This window comes from Trachinotus anak, unplaced genomic scaffold, assembly GCF_046630095.1.
Source record: "Trachinotus anak isolate AG129_WGS33_773 ecotype Australia unplaced genomic scaffold, CSIRO_AGI_Tana_v1 ptg000016l, whole genome shotgun sequence".
In the NCBI taxonomy this organism is placed as follows: domain Eukaryota; kingdom Metazoa; phylum Chordata; class Actinopteri; order Carangiformes; family Carangidae; genus Trachinotus; species Trachinotus anak.
The window spans coordinates 23,471,712-23,495,436 of record NW_027273867.1 but is presented as its reverse complement, the minus strand read 5'-3'; the positions used below and the strand labels follow the sequence as shown (position 1 = coordinate 23,495,436).

Sequence of the window (23,725 nt, the reverse complement as noted above, 5' to 3'; positions counted from 1 at the left end):
TGTCAGCAGATACTGTCAGTTTTTAGCTTCATTGTCAGTGTGAGAAATTCTCTTTGAATTCACCACGATATTAAAATCACTACAAGACATAGTCTGAAAAAACACAAAAAACCTAATTTTTTACCATCAGTTTGTGTGAGAGAGGAAAAAAAAGTCAGCACGCCCTGTAGAGACGACGAGTGGCCTTAAAAAGTTTTTAGTTTCAGTCTTAATTGACAAAGGAGCTGGAGTCATGTTAGATTGGTTCAGTCATCAGTGTTCATAGCTGAATACAGACATTCACACAGGGATGGAGACCCGTTCCTCTGTGTGATCAATACGCTGCAGACAGTTATATTTTCACCGGGTTTCTGCAGCTCAGCAGCAGCTGTTCTCCTCAGAGCTTCATTTTCATCTCAAACTCATCTAATCTTACATGTTGTGTCTTTAAAATGGGACAAACTCAAAAGCATTGAATCATTAATGTTATAATATATCAAGGAAGATGTGAAGCACAGATACTTGGAGCAGGATGCCTGTAGGGTTCTGATCCAGAGCTTTCCTTTCCTTCCTTCCTTTCCTTCTGTATTTCCTTTATCATTTTGTTCTTTTTTAGTAATTTGAGTTTAAACAATCTGTCATACTGTCATTCAAATAAAAGTCAATTTTTGTAACTTTCTATAACTATAATATTCCAATAGATTAATATTAATTAAAGCCTTATTCAGCCTCACTCTCAGGGAATCTCACCATCGACAGAAACTCAAACGTCAGTAACAAGCAGTTCGTTTTATTCAGGAAAAGGAATGAAGATGAATCATTTCTCAGATTACACTGTTTAATACTTTAACTGCTGCACCCACGAGGCGCTCATCACGGCATTCTTCATAGAGCGTGGGGAATCATGGGAGCCGGTCCCATATCTAACACCTGTTCTTTAGCTGCTCCGCCCAGCAGGCCGCAGCCACACGAGCCTTTGATGAGGGTTATTGAGATGGACTGAATGCGAGCCACCTGCCTGTACAATGAGGGACAAGGGCGGCTCAGCAGGGCTCCCTCTGATCTCCGTCAGCTGATTCTTTTATTGAAGCTGCTCTTCAGGTTTTCCTCTGGTTTAGCTGGTTGACCTGAAATTACACATTTGGTCACAAGAGTCCTGCAGGAAGCCCGACGGGGGTTTGACAGAAACCACCACAGTCTTCTGGAAGCTTAGACAGAAAAGAGGAATCAGTGTTGTTCCAGTTTAGAGCTGCGTCCTTGTGGTCTTTAGGTTCCTGGATGTGTGAATACAGACTGTGTTAAACTCACTGCTGTGGTTTTTACACAGAGGCTGGAACGACAGTTTATGGTCTCATCCCAACTCTGGTGAACGTGACATCTCAGGGACGCTTTGAGGGAACGTCTTCAAATTTGGTGCAAATGTTTAAATAGGATAAAATGAAGAAGTGATGACATTTTGTAGCTGTGTCCCTTCATATCTGTACAGACCTCAAAGGCCGAACCAAAATGAGACGATCTGGTCTACGGAGGGTTTTTGGTTTTGCATCACTGCTCTGCCTGCTCTTACCATTGTGTCACAAAGTGTGGTTCCTGTCGCCTAGCAACCTTGACAGCACATAACTTTTTTCCACAAACACTTGAGGTTTTTAGGACCTTGGTTTTAACGGTTGTACCATTAGCTGTTGAACTGAGCTGAAGCCCAGTGCTGACATTTTAAAGTTTAATCCTTAGGCAGTGAATCTGATGTCACCTCTGGCTCAGGAACAGAAGCAGAGATTGTGACCTCTGAGTGCAGACATTTGAATTCTGTTCTTCTGTATCTTTGTGTGAAAACATCACATCTGCCACGACTGCAGGAAAAATTAAAATCTATTTTCTTCGACTTATTACTTGATTTAATAATAATATGATCCACACTGGCACAAGTTCAGCTTTAAGTAATAAGCGTTTGTCGTTTTTGTTTCTGTTTGTGTCTGTCTGCAGCAAATGGAGCGGTTCAAGATCGTGGAAAGAGAAACCAAGACAAAAGCCTACTCAAAAGAAGGGTTGGGTCTGGCTCAGAAGGTGGACCCAGCCCAGAAGGAGAAGGAGGAGGTCGGGACGTGGCTGACGGTGAGTTTGACCATGCAGTGGTGATGTAGTGACAAAGAGGAACAGTCACAAAAAAAAGAAAGTGTTTTACAGAGAGAGGACCTTTAGAGTCTGATAAAAACACAGACATATATCATAAAAAACAAGTGACATTAAATAAAACAGTAAAAATAAAGAGAGACAAGAGCCACATTATACACTAAGCTCTAATGTGTTGTTCTTATCCTCACAAGCCAGACATTGATTCGAGTCGGAGCACGACTGCGGGTCAGAGGTGACCTCCCTCAGAGGGGAGAGTTTCTCTGGGAACGTCTTTATGTGTTTTCTTCTTCGACAAAACCTGGAAGTGAAAATGAGACAAAAGCAGAACTAAAACCATATTTAAGACAAAACATTTGTCTCAACTGTCACAAAAACAAAAGGCTGAAAACCTCATTAACCAGCTGTCAGTTATAAGTTAACTGACCTTTTAGGCTCAATTTTACAGAGAAGTAACAACACAAATCACAACATCAGACACATTTTATGTTTTATTATGAAACTGTGGTGATAAATGTAGGCGTAGATGTATATTACTCTCATGATAATCTGCCCTTAAACAGTGAAATACTGAGTGACTGACTTCAGACCAGGGTTTTTTTGGTCAGTCACATTCAGCTGCCTCAAGATATCAACGCTCCAACAATGTTCTTGACCTCACCTCATTTAAGACCAACCAGCCCGTGGGTGCTCAGATGCGCACAAGTGCATCTGCTATTTAAACAATGTTGGTGCTGGGTGGGGAAACGACAACTGTGTCAGTCTGAAACTAGCAAGGACACTTGTATTTCACTTTGTACTGCTTTGCTCCAGCTGTAAGATCAAGTCATTTATCAAGTGGAAAAGTTTTTTTTTACTCAGTTTTATATAATTGTAAATTGAATATCTTTGGCTTTAGGACTGTTGGTTGACAAAGGCTGTTTAAGATGCCACTTTTTACTTCTTTATGTCTTTTTGTGGATGAAGTGATGACTCCATTAATCCAGAAAAGTCCATTGTTAAATCTCTGTTGATGAACAATTTAACAAATGTTAGTTGCAGCTCTAATATTGACGTAGTTGCTTCAAGGTTCTTATCTTAATTTAGCTGAGATCATGATTTAACACTAATGACCACCTGAATGACTTTCAGAGCTCCGTCTCCTCGGCTGTGACATTAACTCTTTCTGTTCCTTTCCTTCCTCAGAACACGATAGACATGTTAAACATGCAGGTGGACCAGTTTGAGAGCGAAGTGGAGTCTCTGTCGGTCCAGACGAGAAAAAAGAAAGGAGACAAAGAGGTCAGTCTGTTCTCAGCTCAGATTCATTCATTATTTTCTCCTCTGCTCTCCTGTGTAGTTTCCTCCCCTCTGTTTATATCTGACACAGATCAGTCGGCCCGCAGCCCTCCTCTTTCACTTCTCCTCTGGGAGAGACGTCACATACTGTGTCCTCCATTCATCCTCGGTCTCTGCCCTGATCAGGGTGACCTTGCTGACCACTTCTCTTTCCTCTAAACTCCTCTCTGGGGGCCTCGTTTATAGGAAAAGCTCTGACTTTATCTTTGATGACATGGCAGTCACTTCAGAGAACAGGAGAATGAGCAGGTCCTGCAGATCCTCATATCTCCAGTGTCGGAAAAATGACTCTTCTGTTATGTCACAGGAAATATGTGCAGCCGACTTCATTTGGCCTAAAGACTTTTTTTTCTCTGTAATTGGTTCGTGTTTTGTTCTGAGCATGAAATTTACGCAAAGGACCTTTTATAAATGAGACCCAGAGGGGCTTTTATTTTTGTCTGTCACTGATGCGGTTAGCCTCACCGGCCAAGAGCGTAGGACAGAGTTTCTCAGTGGAGATCTTAGAAGAAATGTAGCACAGAAGTGCACATATGAGTTTCAGATCTCAGGTTCTGTCAGAGGCAAAAACACTTCACAAAGAGTCACCTGTTCTGCTGGTGGGTTAGTTACTGAGACGTCAGTGTGTCCAGTTACTGTTTCCTTTTGGTATAGTCTGTTTTTAAATCCTGCTCCAGTCAAACAAAACCAAACAGAGTCCAGACTTGTTGCCAGCTGAGGACGATTCGTGCAGTAGAGAAGATAAACAGGAAGATCTTTAGAGTTTCTGGCTGACTGTGCTGCACATGTTCAAAACGTTAACCACACCTTTTGTGTAGCTGTTGACTTGTGCATCACACAGACAGCGAGCGGTCAACCAGAGCGGGACAAGAGGTGGAACAACAGGCGCAGAGATAAAACAAAGAAACCAAATTGGTCTGAAATTGTGTCTGAAATCTTTTCCTATTAACTGTCAGATGCATTTACAGTGTTTTCCCTCCATGGTTTTATTTGTCAGATTATAGATGCATTAAATGTTGAGCTGTGCAGCTGCAGATGTCAGTGATGCTGCAAAATGACAATAATCAATGAGGATCCAAAATCTGAATTTATTGTTCACCACAGACAGATAACACACAATGATGAGTTTCTGTTATAGGGGAATAATGAAGGAGTGAATGAGACTTCAGTCAAAGTTTTATTATTTCGTAATTAACTTTTATTCTTTGATTGTTGTGGAGTCTGGTTTGGTAAATACAGACACCCACTTTTCAGGTTTCACACCACTCAGGGAGAAACTGTTCATAATACAAGTTCCACTTACTAGCTTTTTCTGGAGCTTTCAAACACATCTCACAGTCTTCCTCAGTGGATTTGTGTTGTTTATGACAACCGAGCAATTTTCCTGTAATGAAGAGCTCTAGAAAAACTACCAAACGGACCACGAGTTAATATATTTTTTCAAATTCCAAGGTCAAGAATTTACGATAGCTTCAGCTAATTGTCGCAAACTGCAACAATGAATTTGTTGTTCAACAGAAATTTGATCTGCAACTTTTTAATTCATCAGTTTTGTCCATTTTAAAGCAAAAAAAGTGAAACTTTCACTGATTTCAGGCTTTCAAACATCAGTATTCTTCATCATATTTGATACTAAACTGAATATCTTTGCATTAAAAAATAAAATAAGACATTTTGACACATACACCAGGTGTTTTTCAGTATTTTCTGACATTTTATAAACAGTTAAGCTAAAAAAAATAATTGGCAGACTAATCAGTAATGAAAACTAATTCACACAGGATCGAAAACTGATGTTGGCTGAGACTTAATGCTGATATTTGTAATTAGATTTTTTCCGTTTTACACCTTAGAACAAAACAAGCTTGAGTGGAACATTAAGAGTTTAAGTGTGTTTTGCACTCGGCACAGAGACTTCCTCATGTTGCTGACATGTGCTGGAGCAGCATTAATATGTATTGAGATTAATATGTTCCACTGTGCTGCCTCCACTAATGCAGCCCAACAACATAGGTCCTAAGTGTTCTGTGGTGTTTTAATAATCACATCACTTCAGCCGGCCGTCCACAGAGATTCAAGTGTGCTGCGCTCCCGGTCATAAGCTTTTATCCAGAGGAAACATCCAGAAAGGTCCAGTCTGGTCCTGATGTCACCAGGAAAACATTTCACCCTGGAATATATAGGAACAAGCCGAAAGGAAAAAAACAAATAAATGGTGTTTGAAGTGCTCAGCTCCTTCAGAAGGTGTTTGAATTAAGTGTGTCGGAGTTAGAGAATTAAAGATTTAAATCAGAAGTGGTGCGGTGCCCGTGCTACATGTGATGCATTAAGCCATAAGTGCAGATGTAGCAGCGCCTCCTGCTCCGTGCTGTTACACCTCCTGTATGTTTTCTGACGCCTGTCGGCTTTAAACTTTTAACACCCATTCTCGTCATCAAACTGTTGTGGTTGTTTTTTATTCTAAATGGCATTTTGTTCCTTCATTGTTTCAATGAATAATTCACTTCAGTTTGTGTTTTGAATTGAAATGAATGAATCTTTATTCCACAATAAAAAAAAATTGCCGTCCAGACTGATGAGATTCTGTTGGAAGCTTTTTAATCTTTTTTAATGAGACACTCTTGTAACCAAATTGAAAGGTTTGTATTTTAACATCCTCACATATTCACCTGTCTCCCATTGTCCTCCCTCCGCCTCACACCCACTCTCATCGTACAGAAGCAGGACCGGATCGAGGAGCTGAAGAAGTTCATCGAGAAGCATCGATACCACATCCGGATGCTGGAGACGATACTGAGGATGCTGGACAATGACTCGGTGCAGGTGGAAGCCGTCAGGAAGATCAAGGTCGGTTCACGTTTGCGCAGAAGAAGAATCAGGGACTGAAGTGTTCAGAGTTTTGGTTTTGTTGTGTTTTCACCAATTTTCTGAACACAGATACAGCTCATGTTGTTTTGAAGCATTGCACCTGTGTTTGACACAATAGCACAACTCTTGAAAAGATCATTTATAATTTTTCTTTCCAAAATTAATGCACTTGTTATCTTTTCCTTCATTTAATGTCTCCCCATGAAGGATGATGTGGAGTACTATGTGGACTCGTCACAGGATCCAGACTTTGAGGAGAATGAATTTCTGTACGACGACTTGGATCTGGAGGACCTTCGTAAGTGGAGAGAGAGCAGGGTTCAACCAAGTTCACACAGCTTGTTTTGCACAATACAGACTAGAAATATGAAGGAAATACAAGAAAATAATCATAAAGTTATAGATTTGCAGGTTGAGCCTCATGTGTGGTTCCAATGGGGAGAAAACATTAAAGGTCAAGGGCAGAATAACTCCAGATAACCTCGTCCACAGCGAGCAGTCATCGCTGCAAACCTGAAACTGTATAGAATACAACACATTCATAAAAAGCTTCTGAAATTAGTTGATCTTTTTAGATACTTGTTTTAATACTGCTGAGACAAAGTGTCCCTGCTGATCAGGACACTGCAGGAGCTGTAGATCCACAGAGACCTCTGTGACCTTCATGTCTGAGTTCAGTGCAGAACTTCTGCAGATCACATCACATTTACACATAGAAAGAAAAGCACGAGATGATTATTGATTATTTTATATGAAACTGACTTGGTTAACTCTGCGGACCTTAGAGTGGGCTGGCTCTCAGCTAACATGATTTATAACTGACCTCTGCTCCCTCTGTGTTTCTGCTCCCTCCAGCTCAGACGCTCGTCGCCACCTCCCCACCAGGACACTCGCACTTGGAGGACGAGATCTTCCAGCACTCCAGCAGCACACCCACCTCCACCACCTCATCCTCGCCCATCCCCCCCTCACCTGCCACTTGCACTACGGTATGAAAACTTTCTCTAAAAGTACTTTGAACAGTTTCCTTCTCCAGAGTTTTATCTTGCCGTCGGCCTGCAAGTCGACATTTTGCACTTTTGACATTCAGAATGTGTGAGGAACATGTTTTTATTTCCCTGTGGTCATGAAATTTATGCAACATTTGGAAGTTTAGAATAAAAAACATCAAGCTAAAAAAAAACGTGAGAGGTCACAACTTGGGCCCTTCAGGTTTCTCACCATGTTGAAGTCTGTACCTCGTAGTCATTTTAAAGCCTTTCCACAAGTTGTCTTTTGCTTTTCTCTTGTTCTTCACTGTGTGATCTCATGACTAAAAAAGTCTTAAAATAAAATTACAAAAACTAAGCAAACTTCAAACTGCCCTGCACCCTCTGCTTTTCCACCAAAACAAACAGTCTGTCAGCGTATTATCTCCTCATTGACTATGAATTTGTAATATTGGTTATTTCTGAACATTAAGCCTTTTGTTGCGTTCACTTGGAGTCAGGTCAGGTCTGTATATCTAAAATATAAACCTAATATAATTGCCTTTGTCTCTGCTATTATAGCGTGCTGCCATCTGCTCTCATTGTTCTGCTGTATTTCCATTATATCATCTGCTCTTCCTCTCTGCCCACATACAGTTTGCACTGAGAGTAGTTATTAAGTGTCTGTTGTGTGTGAATAGAAGGCGTGGTGCTGTTAAATGCTGCTGACAGGAAGTGATCCGTTGGCATGAAAGGGAATGTAAAGGACAGGGTGTGCGGAGTGCCGCAATGACTCCTGGGATAGCTGAAGTTCACTCAGTGCAGTTTAACTTTTAATTATCTGAAAAAGGTTGTGATGTCACTCCACAGAGGCTGTGTCCACACGACTGTGTTTTAGTTTTAAAATGCATCACTTCTGCTAAGTTTCCTCATCCTGTCCCGGCTAAAACTGAGACTTCTGGAAACGCTGCTGACCCTGTTTTTAGTTTGAAATCTCCAGGGTTGTGTAGTAGTCAGACAGAAACTGAGACCTTTGGAAACGATGATGCAATCGCTTCCTGATTGGGTCTTATCAGCCTCGACTACCAGTGGTGAAGCAACATGGATAATGAAATACAAGCCTTACTGACCTTGTTGTGTTGTTGTGCAGTGAAATTCTGCATTTTGACTTTACAACTAGCTTCCCTGTTCCTGGTTTGTTGTATTTTGTGCAACTAACCAACTGAGAATAGACTTCCTGTTTGCTCATGCCCAGTGTACGTGAAAGTTCATTTATGTACGTACATGTTTTCGTGAAATAGTTTTTGTTTTAAAATGAAAATGTAGCAGTGTGAACGTGGCCTGAAACTGAAGCTGTTCAGCACAGTCACAAATTTGATAATAGGAAAAACATGCAAATATAAATTCCTCCGCAGCACATGAGTAAAAAATACAAATAAAATACTTAAACCAAAGCATAAATCATTAAAACATAACATAAAATACTGTGGTCATTTCATTTTATGAGTTTCCACTTAGAATAAAATACTTCTTTAAACTGTTTGTTTTCCAAAGGCTCCATGTTGCTCCTGCTGGAGTTCAGAGTCTCAAACTGAGGAAATAAAAGATTTCTGGCAGTATACGAATGAAGTAAAATCACCATCTTCTACATGTCGTTGTTCGTGTGTGTTTTTCAGGAGAACTCAGAGGATGACAAGAAGAGAGGACGTTCAACAGACAGTGAAGTTAGTCAGGTGAGTCTGAAGTCAGCACCTAATTCATCTTGATGTTGGTTATGTTTAAAATGCCACAGCAACAACTTGATTTATTGAGTAAGTCAGTGTGTAGATAGTGAAGCAACAAGTTGTCCGATGATCATTTCATCAGGTCAGTTATAAAAACAGCTTCAGAAACTGTGAATTTGTCACTTTTCTCTGTTACTTATGTATATAATTAAATTATTTTGACTGTTAATGTTTCTGTAATATGCTACTTATATATTTCTTTAAATTTAACTGCAGTTTATATTTTTTGTCTTTGTGTGTTCAGGTCACACGATGATGTGTTTGTGTTTTTTTTTTCTTATTGTTTTGTGAATATTTGGATGATTATATGACAGAATCAAATCAAATCAAAACACTATTATTTCTTTTCCAGTCACCTGTGAAGAACGGAAACCCTTCTTCCTCGTTATCCTCCTCCTCCTCCTCCTCTTCCTCCTCCTCCTCCTCCTCCTCCTCCTCTTCCTCTTCTTCCTCCGTCTCAGGACTGACCTCATCCTCACTGGTCTCTATGGCGACCATCGCTGGGGGAGGAAGCAGCGGCTCTGGGGGCAACAGTCATCACGGCAACTCGGGGGTCCTCCTCTCCAACACTTCCGCTGGCAGCTACAGCAACGCGACGCAGCAGCCGCCGCACCCGTCAGCACAGCAACAACAGGCCAAAAACTCAGTTAGCTCCTCCTCCTCCTCCGCTCCCATCACCAACCCCAGCACCTCCACCAACAGCCACCCCTCCTCCTTGGCCTCCTCTCCCCCCAACGCCAGCACACAGGGGCTTCTGACTTCAAACTCCCAGCCCCAGACTCCGTTGGGGCCCACGCCGACCTCTAACAGCTTCGGCCTTGGGCTGGGCCTCTCTCTGGGGAAAGGCGGCATGTCTGGCTCCATCACCACCAGCCCGATGTCCGGGAGCCTTGGTCTGTCAGGGATGCCGGCATCCCTGAGCACCATGGCGAGCCTTCTGTCCAGCTCCACCCCGGCGCCATACGCTCAGGCAGCTGCCTCGGGCGCGGTCGGCTCCGGCTTACCGGGCTCTCTGGGAGGCGTCAGCACCACATCGACCAACAGCGGGTTGGGCTCCATCGGCAGTGCAAGCATCACAGTCGGCGGGCCGACATCTACGACGGGAGGTCTGCTGGGCTCGGGGGGCATGGGCGGCGTCAGCTCGGGGATTCTGGGTTTGGGTTCCAGTCAGTCGGGGGTGCAGGGGTCTTCGTTGGTGTCACCGAGCCCGATAGGAGGCCTAGCCCCAGGTAGCGGAGTAGGAGTCATAGGGAGCAACGGAGGCAGCTCGGGATCGGCAGGGAGCGGAGTGGTGGGAGGAAACTCGTCGCTCTTGGTCCGACCACCGAGCCGACAGAAGCAGAATGGTAGCACCAGTGAGTATCTGTCTGCAGAGCTGATGCACTTTTCCCCACGAGACCTTAAAGAGATCGAGGCTGGAAATCATCAAAACTGTCCTTTAACAACGAGTCTAAAACGTCTGCTCTCAGCAGAATTAGCACACGATCAGTCACAAAGGTCTTCCAGTGATCACCAGAGCAGTTAAACCCGAGGATGTTCTGTAGGTGCAGGTGCTGACAGCACAGGCATCTCCTCACTGTAGCATCAGTTCAGTTTATTGAGAACAAACAAACTGAAACTTTAAAAGAATATTGTTAAGGTTCTCTAAGTTTCCCTGAGTTAGAAAAGTGTTCACTGTTACAAACAGCTGAAGTTGCTTTGTCTTTGACATTTATTAAGTCTTTGTCTCCTTCATGTTACAGGTTACAGTGCTGTGGTAGCAGACAGCACAACAGAGTCCGCCCTCAACAGTGCCAGCCAATCACAAAGCAGCCAACCTTCGTCTTTGACCTCCACAGCCAATCAGCCGTGAGTATGATGGAGCAGGTTATCTAAAATTATAGGAACATGTTCGTCCTTTATTTCTGTGATGTTGGTTTTTTTGTTGTTGCAGCAGTGGTTCTAGGTTTTTTGGTGGTAAATAAATAAACTTGTTTCTAGTGCAGGGACTAAGATTCATAATCCTGTAAGGTTTTAATTTAGACAAGTTTTCACCTTTGAAGCCCAAACTAAACAGTATGATCACTCTGAAGGAAACAGTGATTATTTAGTGATGATGGTCATTAACCAACTGGGATAATGGTTAAAGATTGTGAACATTTCATCCACATACCACATAAACATTTACATTTCTGAACAAACTCTGAACAGGCTTCATCTTAAAAGCCTTTAAACATGATTTTATTTTGTCTCTAAAGACCTAAACTGTTCTTCGTTGCTCCCTCTTTGACCCACTGACCTTCTCTCTCATGTTTCTCCTCTCTCCTTCTTCCCAGTAAGGACACTGGTCCCAGTTTACTGGGCTCCATCAGTTTGTCGTCCAGCTCTCCGTCACCGGCCTCCTACAGCGAGGCCAAGACGCAGAGCGGCGGCAGCCTGCTGAACGGACCGCTGTCCTACTCACAGTCCTCCGAAAGCATCAAGGTGAGAACACACACACACACACACAGTTAAGGTTTTACAGCTGTTTCACTCTGGTAAACAGGTTTTTAATTTTTTCTGGATTTGGTATTTTTGTTGATTTTTGTTTGTAATCACCTGTTTATAAAGAAAACAACTCCCAGATTATTAATTTGGATGCACACGCAGTAAAAACTGTTTTTGCTTCTACTGTGATTTAACTAATTCTGCCAACAGTTAAGTCCAAGGGGGATGATTATGATCTCATTGCTGCTCTCTGTGTCACAAGCAGAGTATTCCAGACACTGCCAACAATTTGTAACAAAACTGAAGAGATTGTCCACTGATTGCTGATTATCCAACAAGTAATTACACTTCAGAATAATTTGTTGTGTGAATAACAAACTGAAACTGCTGACAACAGTCGACTCCAGTAATGTTTTAGTTCGCTGTATTGTGTTTATATATTTAATTTAAATTGATTTAATGTCTTTTTTAGTAGTTTATCTACACACAACAGCTTTTCCAAAACTGTGGGCATTAATCTGCTGCTGCATCAGCCTCCACTCTTCTGGTTTCTGTCTCTCCACCAGCACTAGGCTGCAGGGATTTGCGCCCACTCAGCCACAAGAGCATTACTGAGGTCCAACACGTTGGACCGTGGTGGGCAATAAAGCTGATTTATTCTTGATGTAAGCTGTTAGCGGGAGTCACCCCGTAGATATCTACAGCAGGTTTTGAGTCACAGTTCAGTCAGATTTCACCACATCAGTCATGATCGGTCCGGATCAAGCTTTAGTTACTTCCTCACAGCATTTAATTGACTTTATACTAGTAACAGTGGGAAGGTTTTTCATTGCTGAATATTTTGTGTGGCCGCCATATTCACTTTGTTTGAGAGCAGGAATCAGGTGAGCCGAGGATTTGCAGGGGAATCGTCTTTGTTAGATGATGATGATGATAATAGTGATAATAATAATAATAATAATAATAATAATAATAATAATAATAATAATAATAGGCTTTACTTGTATAGCACCCTTCAAACAAGAAATGCAACACCAAGTTATCACATGAAAAGACATAAAATGATCATAAAACATGTTAAAAACATGTAAAATGTAAAATGGGATTTAATAATAATTATACCATAAAGAAACATTGTAATGCATAAATAAATACAATAAGTTAAACATGTATTACATAGAATGCATATTACCATTCAGACATCAATACTTATAGCAGCACAACACAGTACAGGACGGGACAGGAATTAAAATCCACTCGTGTCACCGTCGAGTGCAAACCCACTAAAGACGAGGTGACCACGTACTCTTGGCGTTATAGTGGGTTTTTGAAAAAGATCCTCAGCTGCCTGATGTTACGTCACAAGCATCTTTTGAGGAAGGGAGGGGGGGTGGGGGGTAGGCAGGCAAAACAAACAGCCCAAAAAGTGAAGCAGAAGTGATTTCCATGACAACATTATCACTGGTGTCGGACCTCGAGCTCCTCCGTACCGGCGGGTACGGTAACGGCGCACAACGTCCGGGAGAATCTGTTTTCCCATGAGTCTCCTTGTCTGTGCTCCTCAGCCCCAGGAGCCTCTGAGCAGCCTGAAGTCCATGGCCGAGCGAGCAGCACTCAGCTCAGGGATGGAGGGAGACGTGCCTTCCCTGCACCTCACCTCAGGTAACACACACACATACACACACACAAAGCTTAATAAAAGGAGATAGAGGGTTGCCACAGAGCAGAAATAGGGAAGCTGTAGTTTAATGGAACAAAATGTCATCTCACCTCCCACTCTCAGCCTCCTCTGAACAAAAAGTGCTGATGATATTATCACCCCTGACTCAACTTCTCTCTCTTTGTCTCTCGGACCTCAAATCCTGAGTCCCTCCCCCCTCTGCACCTCCCCTCCCCTCTCCTTCACCTTCACCTTTTCTTATCTCTCCTCCTTTTTTCCTCCACACTCTGACGTTAATTCCCTGTCTTCTGTTTCTCCTCAGACATCTTCCCCAGCAGCACTACAGCCCCCTCGGGCCCCCCGTCAGCACCTCAGCCCTCACTGTCAGAGGTCAGCATCCCCCCGTCGTTGGGGGTCTGCCCGCTGGGGCCTGTTCCCCTGTCCAAAGACCAGCTCTACCAACAGGCCATGGAGGAGGCGGCGTGGACGCACATGCCCCACCCATCCGACTCCGAGAGGATCAGGTGCAGTGAAATTTTATATTGTACAAAAACATGAGATAAAACATCCTCACACTCGTATCTTGTTCAAAAAAACAGACCTTCTGTGTTTTCTCCTCCCCACTTTCTGTAGCTGGAAGCATTTTCAGAGCTGCACCTGTTATATGTTTAACGGAAAATACATTGATACAGTTTGTTTCTGCAGCAGAGGATATAACGATTAAAGTCTGGTGGGAAATTAATATAAACTGATCTGCTGCTTTGAAAAAAATCCAACTGACTGATGAACATCCAGCAGAAAAAAAGCCTTAATAACTGAGTGTAAACAGACGTCCATGGACAGACTAAAGAATTTGATAGTAAAACTTTAATTATTTGCTAAAAGTTTAGAAGAACTTGATCAAGACTCTGCAGCTTTTCTTTACCATCATCAGCTGCAGCACAAATCTCATTAATACCAGGAATAATGTGTCTTTTAAGCAGGAGACATTATGAAATGGTGTCACTGTATTTGATATGTAATTAGTATTTTTATACATGCAACACAGATTTACATGTAAAATTTAAGTAAGTATTTAATAGGTTAAACTATAAAGTGGTATCAAGAAGTACAAAAACCTCAAAACTGGAGTAAATATATTTGATACATTTCTGTTACTTCTGGAGAAGATGAGTCAGGTTTATTATTTTATTATTTTATGTTCCCAGAATTCATCTGGTTTTATTTAAGTCAAGATAATGTGTGAGATTCAGATAAAAAAATCAATAATTCCAAAAAACAAGTGAAAATCAGCAGTTAAAACAATGTTGCTGCTCTTAACACTTAATAGTTTTCATTTTTTTTATTCTGGTGATAATCAACACCTTATTTTCTTTTTTACCTCTTTGTCTCTTCTCTCTTTCTGACTGAGAGCTCGTACATATCTGTATCAGGACCTTGTTGATATAAACTGCAGTGATAGGTTTTATTATTTGTGACAGATTTTGAAAAATAGTTAAAGATCAACTTAAACTGACTCGTTAATCTGTGAAAGTAAGAAATAATCAGTGATTATTGATCAGAGTGAACATCTGTCAGAAAACTTATTCATCTGTTTGTTGAGTTTCTGTTGTTCTCCAGAGGTTTTGCAGCTTCTCTTGGTCCAGTTTAGAGAGAATCAGCTGCTGCAGCTCTCAGTCTTTTCATACAGGAAATAATGTGGGAAAACAGAGTCACTGTATTTAATATATATGTGTTCAGTGTTTTCAGACAGCTCAGTGTGCAGTCACATAACACACACACACAAACACACACAGCCACAATTAGAGAGCAGGTTATGCTGGTACTGTATCTACAGTCCTGTCAACCCACACAGGTACAATTGACATTTAAATACAAACACTCAAACCCTCTTGTCCCACAGTACCTGTTGTTTTTTACAGCCAGAGGAGGAGGGAGAGACACACACACACGCATGCATAGATTTCAGATTCTGACCTCAGATATTTGACGGGAAAATCTTGCCGCCTGTTTCTTAAATTCACTTCCCGCACACACACACACACACACACACACACACACACACACACAGACACAGGAATCTCCAGCTTGATTTATTTGAATTAATCACAGTAGTAACCTGCACGTATTAGACTGTGAAGTGTGTTGAGTCAGTAGTAAGTGGCGGAGTGAGTGTGTTGTGTCCTCTTAGCTCAACACCGTTATCACTCGGCCTGGTGGAGAGAGAGAGAGAGAGAGAGAGAGAGAGAGAGAGGACGATCTGTGTTTGTCACTGATCTAAAAATACATGGTTTGGATGGAAAAGTGCATCTGGGCAGAGTGTGTGTGACCCTCTGCTGGATTTTCCTACTTTGTGTGGATCCATCAGGGAGGTGAACGTGTTCGTTGGTCTGATTTCAGGGTTAATCGATTGTTCCCAATAGTTTTTAGCTAAAATGTCTCACTCTGGTGCTTCAGGTCACTTCAGGTCGCTTCAGGTCAGGGTTTTTAGTGTCATGAGGTTCTTACTTGAGAATATTCATGATCATCAAATGGTTCTTAGACGCTTGAGTCTTGATCGATTTCGTTTTTTTGTAGTGAGACTGAGGATTTTTTAATATTGTGAATTGTGATTTAAAGGTAACACTATAAAAAAAACTAATATTAAGTACAAAGATTTCTAAAATACTTGAATTAAAATGCTTCATTTGACCATTAAAAAGGTGATTTTCATTAATAAAAACATTGGAAAACGAAATGTATGTATCCTAGCAAATATAGTTATTGTCTGATATTGTCAATGAAAAATTGCATTTTTTCATGTTACTAACAAAAAGAGTCGACACCAAACAATAAACGTTTTATTTTATTATCACTGATGGATGATTGACATGAATCGCTGCGTCCCACAGCTGCGCCGCCTCGTCTGAAATACGAAGCCTTTTCTCCAGTTAGGTCTCATTAACTGACTCCCTCTGTGTCCACGCCACAGGCAGTACCTGATGAGGAACCCGTGCCCCACCCTGCCTTTCCACCACCAGGTGCCACCGCCCCACTCCGACACTGTAGAGTTTTACCAGAGGCTTTCTACAGAAACCCTCTTCTTCATCTTTTACTACCTGGAGGTATGTTTGTAATTAAATGTCAGGTTTTATTGCCTTGTTCTTTTTCTATAGAGAGAGAAGCTTCAGGATTATATTGATTTGATCAAAGTTTGATTCACTGACGATGAAAATGATGAAAAATCAGGCAGCCGATCATCTTTATTTCACACCTTAAGTTGATTGTGAAAGGATGAACAGGAAACATGAAGACGCCTGAAGTGAGTCAGAAAGTATCAGATACAGCTGTTGTTCACAGAAGAACTACTGGGATGTTTTTTTTTATTAAATTACAAACTAAATTAAGATTTGTTTCTTTTAAATCTGCCTCACAGCCAAAGCTAATCAAAGTCTTCTCCTCTCCTGCTCTGCTGTCTGTCCTATTTCTCCCCTCCTCTCCTCCTCTCCCCTCCTCAGGGCACTAAGGCCCAGTATCTGGCAGCCAAAGCCCTGAAGAAGCAGTCGTGGAGGTTCCACACAAAGTACATGATGTGGTTTCAGAGGCACGAAGAACCCAAAACCATCACTGATGAGTTCGAGCAGGTCAGACTCTCGTCTTTAACCTCCTGTGGAGAAAGTTTGTAAGATCATTGAAGGCTTGTTCCAGTACCAGTGTCTCATATTTCACACTATTTGTGTGTTTAAAGTGTTTAAATACATAAGAAGATCAATTTGTGGTTTTAAGAACCAAAAAAGTTTGATAATGAATTAAAAATATAGCAGATTTCAGGTAAACACTCACAGAAACCAAATACTGGTCCAGGTGGGCGGGGTCTGGTGACTGCTTTGTTGTGACATCACAAAGTTCCAGAAGTCCTGACGGCTGGTTTTAAGGCTCAGTTTCTGAATACAGGCTGTGTGCATTTCTCTGTGGACTGAGGCTTTGATACTTTGACAGTGTTAATATAGAACCTAGACCTGCTTTATAATCACAAACACATGGACATCTACCTTTAGACTGGGTGGAGCTTTAAACCATCTAGAAATCCATAATATTTCAGTGCAGATATGAACATTTTTTTTCACTTTGTGAAGTTTAATCGTGCACATGAACTGTATTTCTGAGCAGCTGCAGTGTGAGATTTAGCATTAATGCAGACTTGATGTTCACCATGGAGGATTATCCAGGTCAGAGAGGTTCAGGGACAGGGACCAGGGACCTCCTGGATAGAGGTTCATCCAGGAGGTGTTTCACCCAAAGCTCCAAAGCGATGTATTCATACAAACTGTAAAACCTTTTTTCTGAGCAGGTTTAATTCTCAGGCAGCAGTTTGACTCTTCACTGATCTTTCTTCGTCTGTGATATTTAATCTGACGTCTTCTGTGCTTTGTTTTAGGGAACATACATTTACTTTGACTATGAGAAATGGGGCCAGCGGAAGAAGGAGGGTTTCACGTTTGAGTACCGGTACCTAGAAGACCGAGACCTCCAGTGACCTGCAGAGAGAGACGTGGATGGACACACAGACGGACGGACGGCTGAGAAAGTGAGAGAGAGAGACAGGTGGACAAAGAAAAAAACGAATGAATGAACGAAGACGGGCAGTCCACCTGCTGACATTCCTGGATTTGACCTCAGCTCGTCGCGGGGGAACGGAGACGTTAGGGCCGGAGGGGGACAAGCGGGTTCGCAAAGACACGTTTGAAACCCCTCCCTCCTTCTTACCCTCCAACCCTGCCTCATCATCCTCAGTGATTAACTCCTCCCACCCTGTCCTCCCTCCTCCTCCTCTTCTCCACCACCTTCATCATCAGGCCTTTTATTTCCATCTTTTCTTGAACTGGAACTTTCTTTAAAACAAGACTTTTTGCAGGTTTGTTTTGGCAGATAAGACACAAAAAAAACACAAAATCACACCTAACACCCAGACTATCATGTGCTCTTCCCACTCTGTGTTCTCCTGTTATGTTAGCTTTAAAAGCTGTTGCTTCTGTTAGCCCCTGAAGAACCAAAGATAGTTGGTTAAACACGCAGTACAGGCTCTGTCCCCTTTCTAAACCCACTACACCTGAAGAGGGAGCTAATGTAGACCACCACCTTAAAGCTGTGCTGCAACACCTCTCAGGCTCTGGGTGCAGAGCGACACAGCAGCAGGGCAGGAATCAGGTGAAGATGGAGGAGGAGATGGTGAGAGAGGCCATGAACTGACTGGAGATCAGTCAGCTCTTTAACGCCTCAGGAACTTAATGACCCACAACCTGAGCACGTAAGAGCGCGGGAGGTTCTGCATCGTTTTCCTCGGTTTTACAAAGCAGAACAATTTGAACATACAATCGCACACGTTAGATACGTGAATCAGAGATTCACCTGTGTTACCTGAACACGTCCTGTGTTTTATTACAATATCTGACAAAATGTGGTTCAGGAATGTGATCGTAAATTCGGAAACAAAAGCAGAAGCTGTGACAGACACGTCTTAAGTTACCGGTCAATAAGAGACAAGTGTTTATGAAGAGTTTGATACGTTGGCCCTGAGAGCTCAAGAAAACAAAGGCGAATAGACAAACACAAAAAGAAAAATCCGAAACATCTTCATCAATTTGATGAAACATGATGCAAATGCTGACAACACAACAGAAGTGTTTCCAGGGGACACAAAAGAGTGACAAATCCTTTTTTGTGTTTCCTGGAAACACTTCAGTTGTGTTGTCAGTATTTGCATCATGTGTTGTCAAGTTGATGAAGAAACATTTTCTGAGTTTGTTTGTGTTTTGTCCATTAACTTCAGCTGCAGTGCGTTGAGCTCTCAGGGCCCCCGCAGCTTCACCTATAATCACCCAAAAACTGAATGTGGTTTGGTGCGAGTCGAGGTCGTAAAGGTGACAAAACTGAGCTCTTCTTCTGAACTTTGGTCAGAAACAGAAGCTAAATAAAAACGTCTCCTGCCCTGCTGCTGCTGCAACAAGGGCTCGTGGAGCTTCATCTCTCCAACACTGATGAGCCTTAGAAACTGACCTCTCAACCAGTCAACCTGCCTCTGGTCCGCAGCCACTCTGCCTTCACCTGACCTGACCTGAGCACCAACACAACCACCAGCCGAACGTGGGTAAATGTTGGCTGTGGGCGGCGCCTCTGACACCTAACTGTCCTTCAGAGGCCCTGCTGTTGTTGTGAAGTGGTAAAAGTGGACGGTTGATTTTTGTGAATCTGCCGGCCGCTGTGGTCTAAAAATACCCGGCCCTGCCTACTCCCATCGAGCCACGGTGGAGGAGTGTGACAGCACAGCCAGTGAGGTGTTGGTAGTAACTGTCTTCACCTGGTGGGCAGTGTTATGTCACCGTTTGGTTTTGAAACAATTTTAGAGGAAACTACAGTCTATTTCAGAATTTGAGTTAAAACTCCTCCAGCATCTCATTTCTTCAAATTAAAGCCTCAGTTCATTCAAATCACATAAAACCACACACACCTTCCTCGTGTTTCTCCACAGCATCCAGTCATGCAGATAGAGTTCGCTCTCTTTATTCATGTCTCGAGTTATTTCTGAGATTCCTGCCTCCGTTCCAACTCATTGGGGGTGAATGTGATTTTATTTGTGGTGCTCACAGCGTTGAAAACTTGAACAGCAACATCTATCAACAGAGACAGTGCCCCCGTTACTCTGCAGAAACCCACAGGCCTCCCAGTTTCACAGCTCTCTCTCGACCACAAAAATAGTCCCTGTGAAAACAGTTTGGGATCTGTGGGAGACGTTGCTGTAGATTTTTAAAAGTTATTTTTTAAGGAGCACAAACTAAACTGTATTTGCCTCCATTGTTTTCAGGTGCTTCAGTTAATGATCTGATCACTACAAACTTTATGGACAAATACCTGCAAATTTCTCAGCTGCCAGAAATCAACCAGACTGTTCCACAGTTATCTGGGCAATTAATCAGGCGCCGTGTGGTCGAGGTAGACTTCTCCACTGGAGAGTGTTTTTTTAAGTTGCCTCGCTTCATTAAATACATTAAAAACAAACATATGCGTATTTGCTTCCTTGCTGAGAGTTGGATGAGCAGATCGACACAACTCTCTCAGAGATTAAAACTTCTCATCTAACAAACAAATAAAGGCGTTTCCCAAAATGTTGAGTTATGTTAAACAACGTATTGACCCAACTACAAGACGTCCCTCTTTTTCAGCGTCTGGTTTTCAGAGAAAGATATTTTGACGACAGGAAACACTTGTCCGCTCGTCCTGTTGGGGGAGTTTCCCTGAGTCTCGTTAATTAAAGGAGACGAGCGTCGTTTTCTCTCATGTTAATGAAACCTGAAATACAGTAAAATGTAAAACCCACATTAGTGTAGCTTCTCTGTTAGTCACAGACTCTCTCTCTCTCTCCTCTTTGGCTCTTAAGGCGTCAGAAACCTTTTTTTCTGACAGTAGCTCATCATCTGTCTCAGCTGTTTGACAGATTTTCTCCCTGGTTCATTTCTGCAGCGGAGACGCATTTATTTCCTCAGAGAGAGAGAAACACCAGCAGCTTTAACTGTGCTAACGAAACAAGCTAACGCACCCTGAACGAAAGACTAGCCGAGCAACATCAGCGCCACAAACAACCCAGAATTCAACACTGAGTGTAGAGGAGCCTGTAACTGCCTCGTCCTTGGATATAAGTCGACCTCCACTCTTCAAAACATGATTCGTTAAAAGACATCTGTGCTTTAGTTTCTCCTCTGTGAACTTCAAACATCTGGATATCTCAGACTCAATCTGCTCGACTCGATTCCTCCAGAGGTTAAAGTTTTGTTTTTTTGTCATTTGGGTGAACTGATCCTTGAGCAGCTGAAGCTCCAGCAGTGATCAGTGTGAGCGTCGTGGGTGTTGGATGCTGCCAGCAGCTGGACAGACAGTGTTTGTTAGTCTCCCTCCCCTCCCCTTCCTCCCCTTCCTCCCCTTCCTCCTCCTCCTCCTCCTCCTCCTCCTCCTCCTCTCTGTGCTGAAGAGCACAAACAGAGCAACACCAGCACCGCTGCCCACATCTCCTCCTCTGTCCTGCAGCTCCCGGCTCCGTGTTGACTCTGCAGGGTTCGACCGAGCCGACCGGGCCCACAGTAAACACACAGCTCACAGCTCCCACCAACGAGTCCCGGTCTTAGCTTCTTTTTTTTCTACTGCAGCTTATTTTGTCTTCTGTTATTTTGATTTTGATTCAGTCTTCTCACCCTCCTCCACTCTCTCTCTCTCTCTCTCTCTTTCTCCCCCCTCCTCCTCCTCCCTCCTTCCTCTCTTCACGCCAGGTAGATATTTCCTTTGTTTCTCAGGAAGTATTTGATAGATCATTTTATGAGGAAATGTATCCGCCAGCAGCTCCTGTCGCCACAGCACAACAGCTAACTGATCTCTGCCTGACAGATCACTACCAAAAGTTTTAATTTTTACCCCCCCACCCCACCTCCCCCCTCCCCTATCTCTCTTTACTCGCCAGCGGCTCTTCTCATTTCACAAAAGGCTTTTATAAAAATAAAAAAAACAAATATTATCCTCCAATGTTTGGAGCAGCACCTGGAAGAGAGACCATCTTTATATTTTGTATTTTTTGAATTTACTGTGGTAGTTTGTATGTTTTTTCTTTTGTTTTTTTTTTGGTTTTTTTCCAGAGATGGGGAAAGCATTTTAAAACCCAGAGGAGAAGGAGGAGCCCTGTTCTTTTTAAAGACCTCAACAGGAGTGTGGTGTGTTTTTATAGCCAAACAGACACAGACAACTCTACATCTGTTCACCTGACTGACAGTCCTGCTTTTAACCTTCTTTTTTTTTTTTGACAAGCGGAAGGGATGAGAGGTCAATCTGAGAGCCCAAATGTGAATCTCTCTCTGCCCCTTGACAAAAGTGTTGTATAGACTCTCATTCTTCAAACCTCCCCTTTGTTTTTTTTTTTTCTTTTCTTCTCTTTTGTTGGTCGTTGTTGTCGTCAGACAGCATGGAATAATGACACTTGCAAAGTGGCGCTGAAAAAGTAAATAATGAAATAACCATGAATAAAGGATTGTAAAATATTAAAAGAATTACTTTTCAGAAAACTGGGCTTGTGTTGTGGTTTGTGAAAATATTGTGACAAACATAAACTCTAGAAATCAAAGACGAACATGTGCAGTAATACAACATTTAAGCTCGGAGGTTGATCACATGTGTGAATCAAAGTTACCTGGAAAACGTCAGATGTTGAGACCTGTTGTTTCACCGTGACAGCGCTCCGCTTCCTGTCCCACACGTTAAACAGTCTCTGATTCATTTACACTTCTTACAAAAAAATTGATTTACTGAACAGTAAAAAAAAAAAGTGCAACAGTTCAAACTTGCAACAGGCTGCAGGTAACTCAGAAGGAATTGTTGGATTGTTCGTTATTACTATTTATTTCTTCAGTTTCTTCAGAGTCTCTGTTCACATCTGCATCACCATGTGACCACAATACATTTAGCCCCAATAACAAAGACTATGAATTCTTCAAGTCTAGTTATCTGTAGATTTTTATAACGTACAGGAATCAGTGGAAAGTCAAAAATAAATGTACAATTTGAAACAGTCAGCAACTGTTTTAATATAAAGTAGATAAAACCCTGGAAAAACAACAGAACAGTCTTTTAAAACTGCATAAAATCATCAGATTTATCCTCATCTTTTAAAAACTAAACCTGCCGAGGGACAACGGAGGTGAATTAGCATTTTTGCTACAATCCAGCATGTTTACATTTTATACTGATGTTCATTCAGATGCATTCTCCCTAGCAAATAAATAAATGCATTTAATAAGGTGACACACCTCATTTTTCTTTAAGAGTGAAGTGGCCTAATTAAAGTGCAAACTACTGGAATTTAATACAGAATATTTGACAGATTTTGAAACAGGACGTGAATTTTCAAAGCCAGAAAGTTAAATATCAGGCTCAGGCTTCCAGAGTGATTAATACTGATTAAAGCAGTGGCATCATCAATACTAATGACTCATTACATCTAATAAAAACAAATCTCCTGTCTAGGTTTTAATCTCCCTTTAATTTTAGACATTCATTGTTTTTGAAATGTGGAAAATCTTCATTTAGAACAAATCAGTTCCTCGTCCCATGACCACCATGAGATAAACCAGTCAGTAAACAGTGGAGATAAACATCTGCTCTCCACATCAGAGCAATGGTGGTGGTGGTGGTGCTGCTGCTGCTGCTGCGGCTGCAACTGCACCACCACCACCACCTCTGGGCCCCGACAGACTGAATCACTCTGCAGCAGCCGCAGCCCATTACTGCTGCACCTGGCACTTCACTGCTCAACATCACAAGTCATTCTGTCCCTTTCATGAGTGTGACTGCATTATGTGCTGCTGTATGGAACAATGAAGCTTTAATGAGGCTTTAGTGGGAGCGGCTGGGGGGTCGGAGTACGTGCTGCCTGTCAGGTTCTCGGGGAAAACCCATTAGCAGGAGCTGTGTTCAGGCATTAAGATCCTTTTGTTCATATCGGCTCCGTCTTTGTTGCT

At 42.3% G+C, this 23,725-nt stretch overlaps 1 protein-coding gene across 1 annotated transcript in view; it reads left to right on the top strand.

The window, feature by feature from the left end:
- The window catches only part of LOC139634143 (CCR4-NOT transcription complex subunit 3-like), a 36,042-nt gene extending 13,766 nt beyond the window's left edge, over nucleotides 1-22,276 (top strand). Inside the window, exons 6-19 of the mRNA XM_071500427.1 lie at nucleotides 1,963-2,091; nucleotides 3,295-3,390; nucleotides 6,166-6,294; nucleotides 6,523-6,613; nucleotides 7,171-7,304; nucleotides 8,960-9,016; nucleotides 9,420-10,422; nucleotides 10,810-10,915; nucleotides 11,383-11,530; nucleotides 13,099-13,195; nucleotides 13,516-13,717; nucleotides 16,165-16,297; nucleotides 16,691-16,816; nucleotides 17,611-22,276. Of these exons, the coding sequence (XP_071356528.1) occupies nucleotides 1,963-2,091; nucleotides 3,295-3,390; nucleotides 6,166-6,294; nucleotides 6,523-6,613; nucleotides 7,171-7,304; nucleotides 8,960-9,016; nucleotides 9,420-10,422; nucleotides 10,810-10,915; nucleotides 11,383-11,530; nucleotides 13,099-13,195; nucleotides 13,516-13,717; nucleotides 16,165-16,297; nucleotides 16,691-16,816; nucleotides 17,611-17,709 (2,550 nt within the window). The 3' untranslated portion in view covers nucleotides 17,710-22,276. The remainder of the gene's footprint in view (nucleotides 1-1,962; nucleotides 2,092-3,294; nucleotides 3,391-6,165; nucleotides 6,295-6,522; nucleotides 6,614-7,170; nucleotides 7,305-8,959; nucleotides 9,017-9,419; nucleotides 10,423-10,809; nucleotides 10,916-11,382; nucleotides 11,531-13,098; nucleotides 13,196-13,515; nucleotides 13,718-16,164; nucleotides 16,298-16,690; nucleotides 16,817-17,610) is intronic.
- The last annotated feature ends 1,449 nt before the right edge of the window (nucleotides 22,277-23,725 follow it).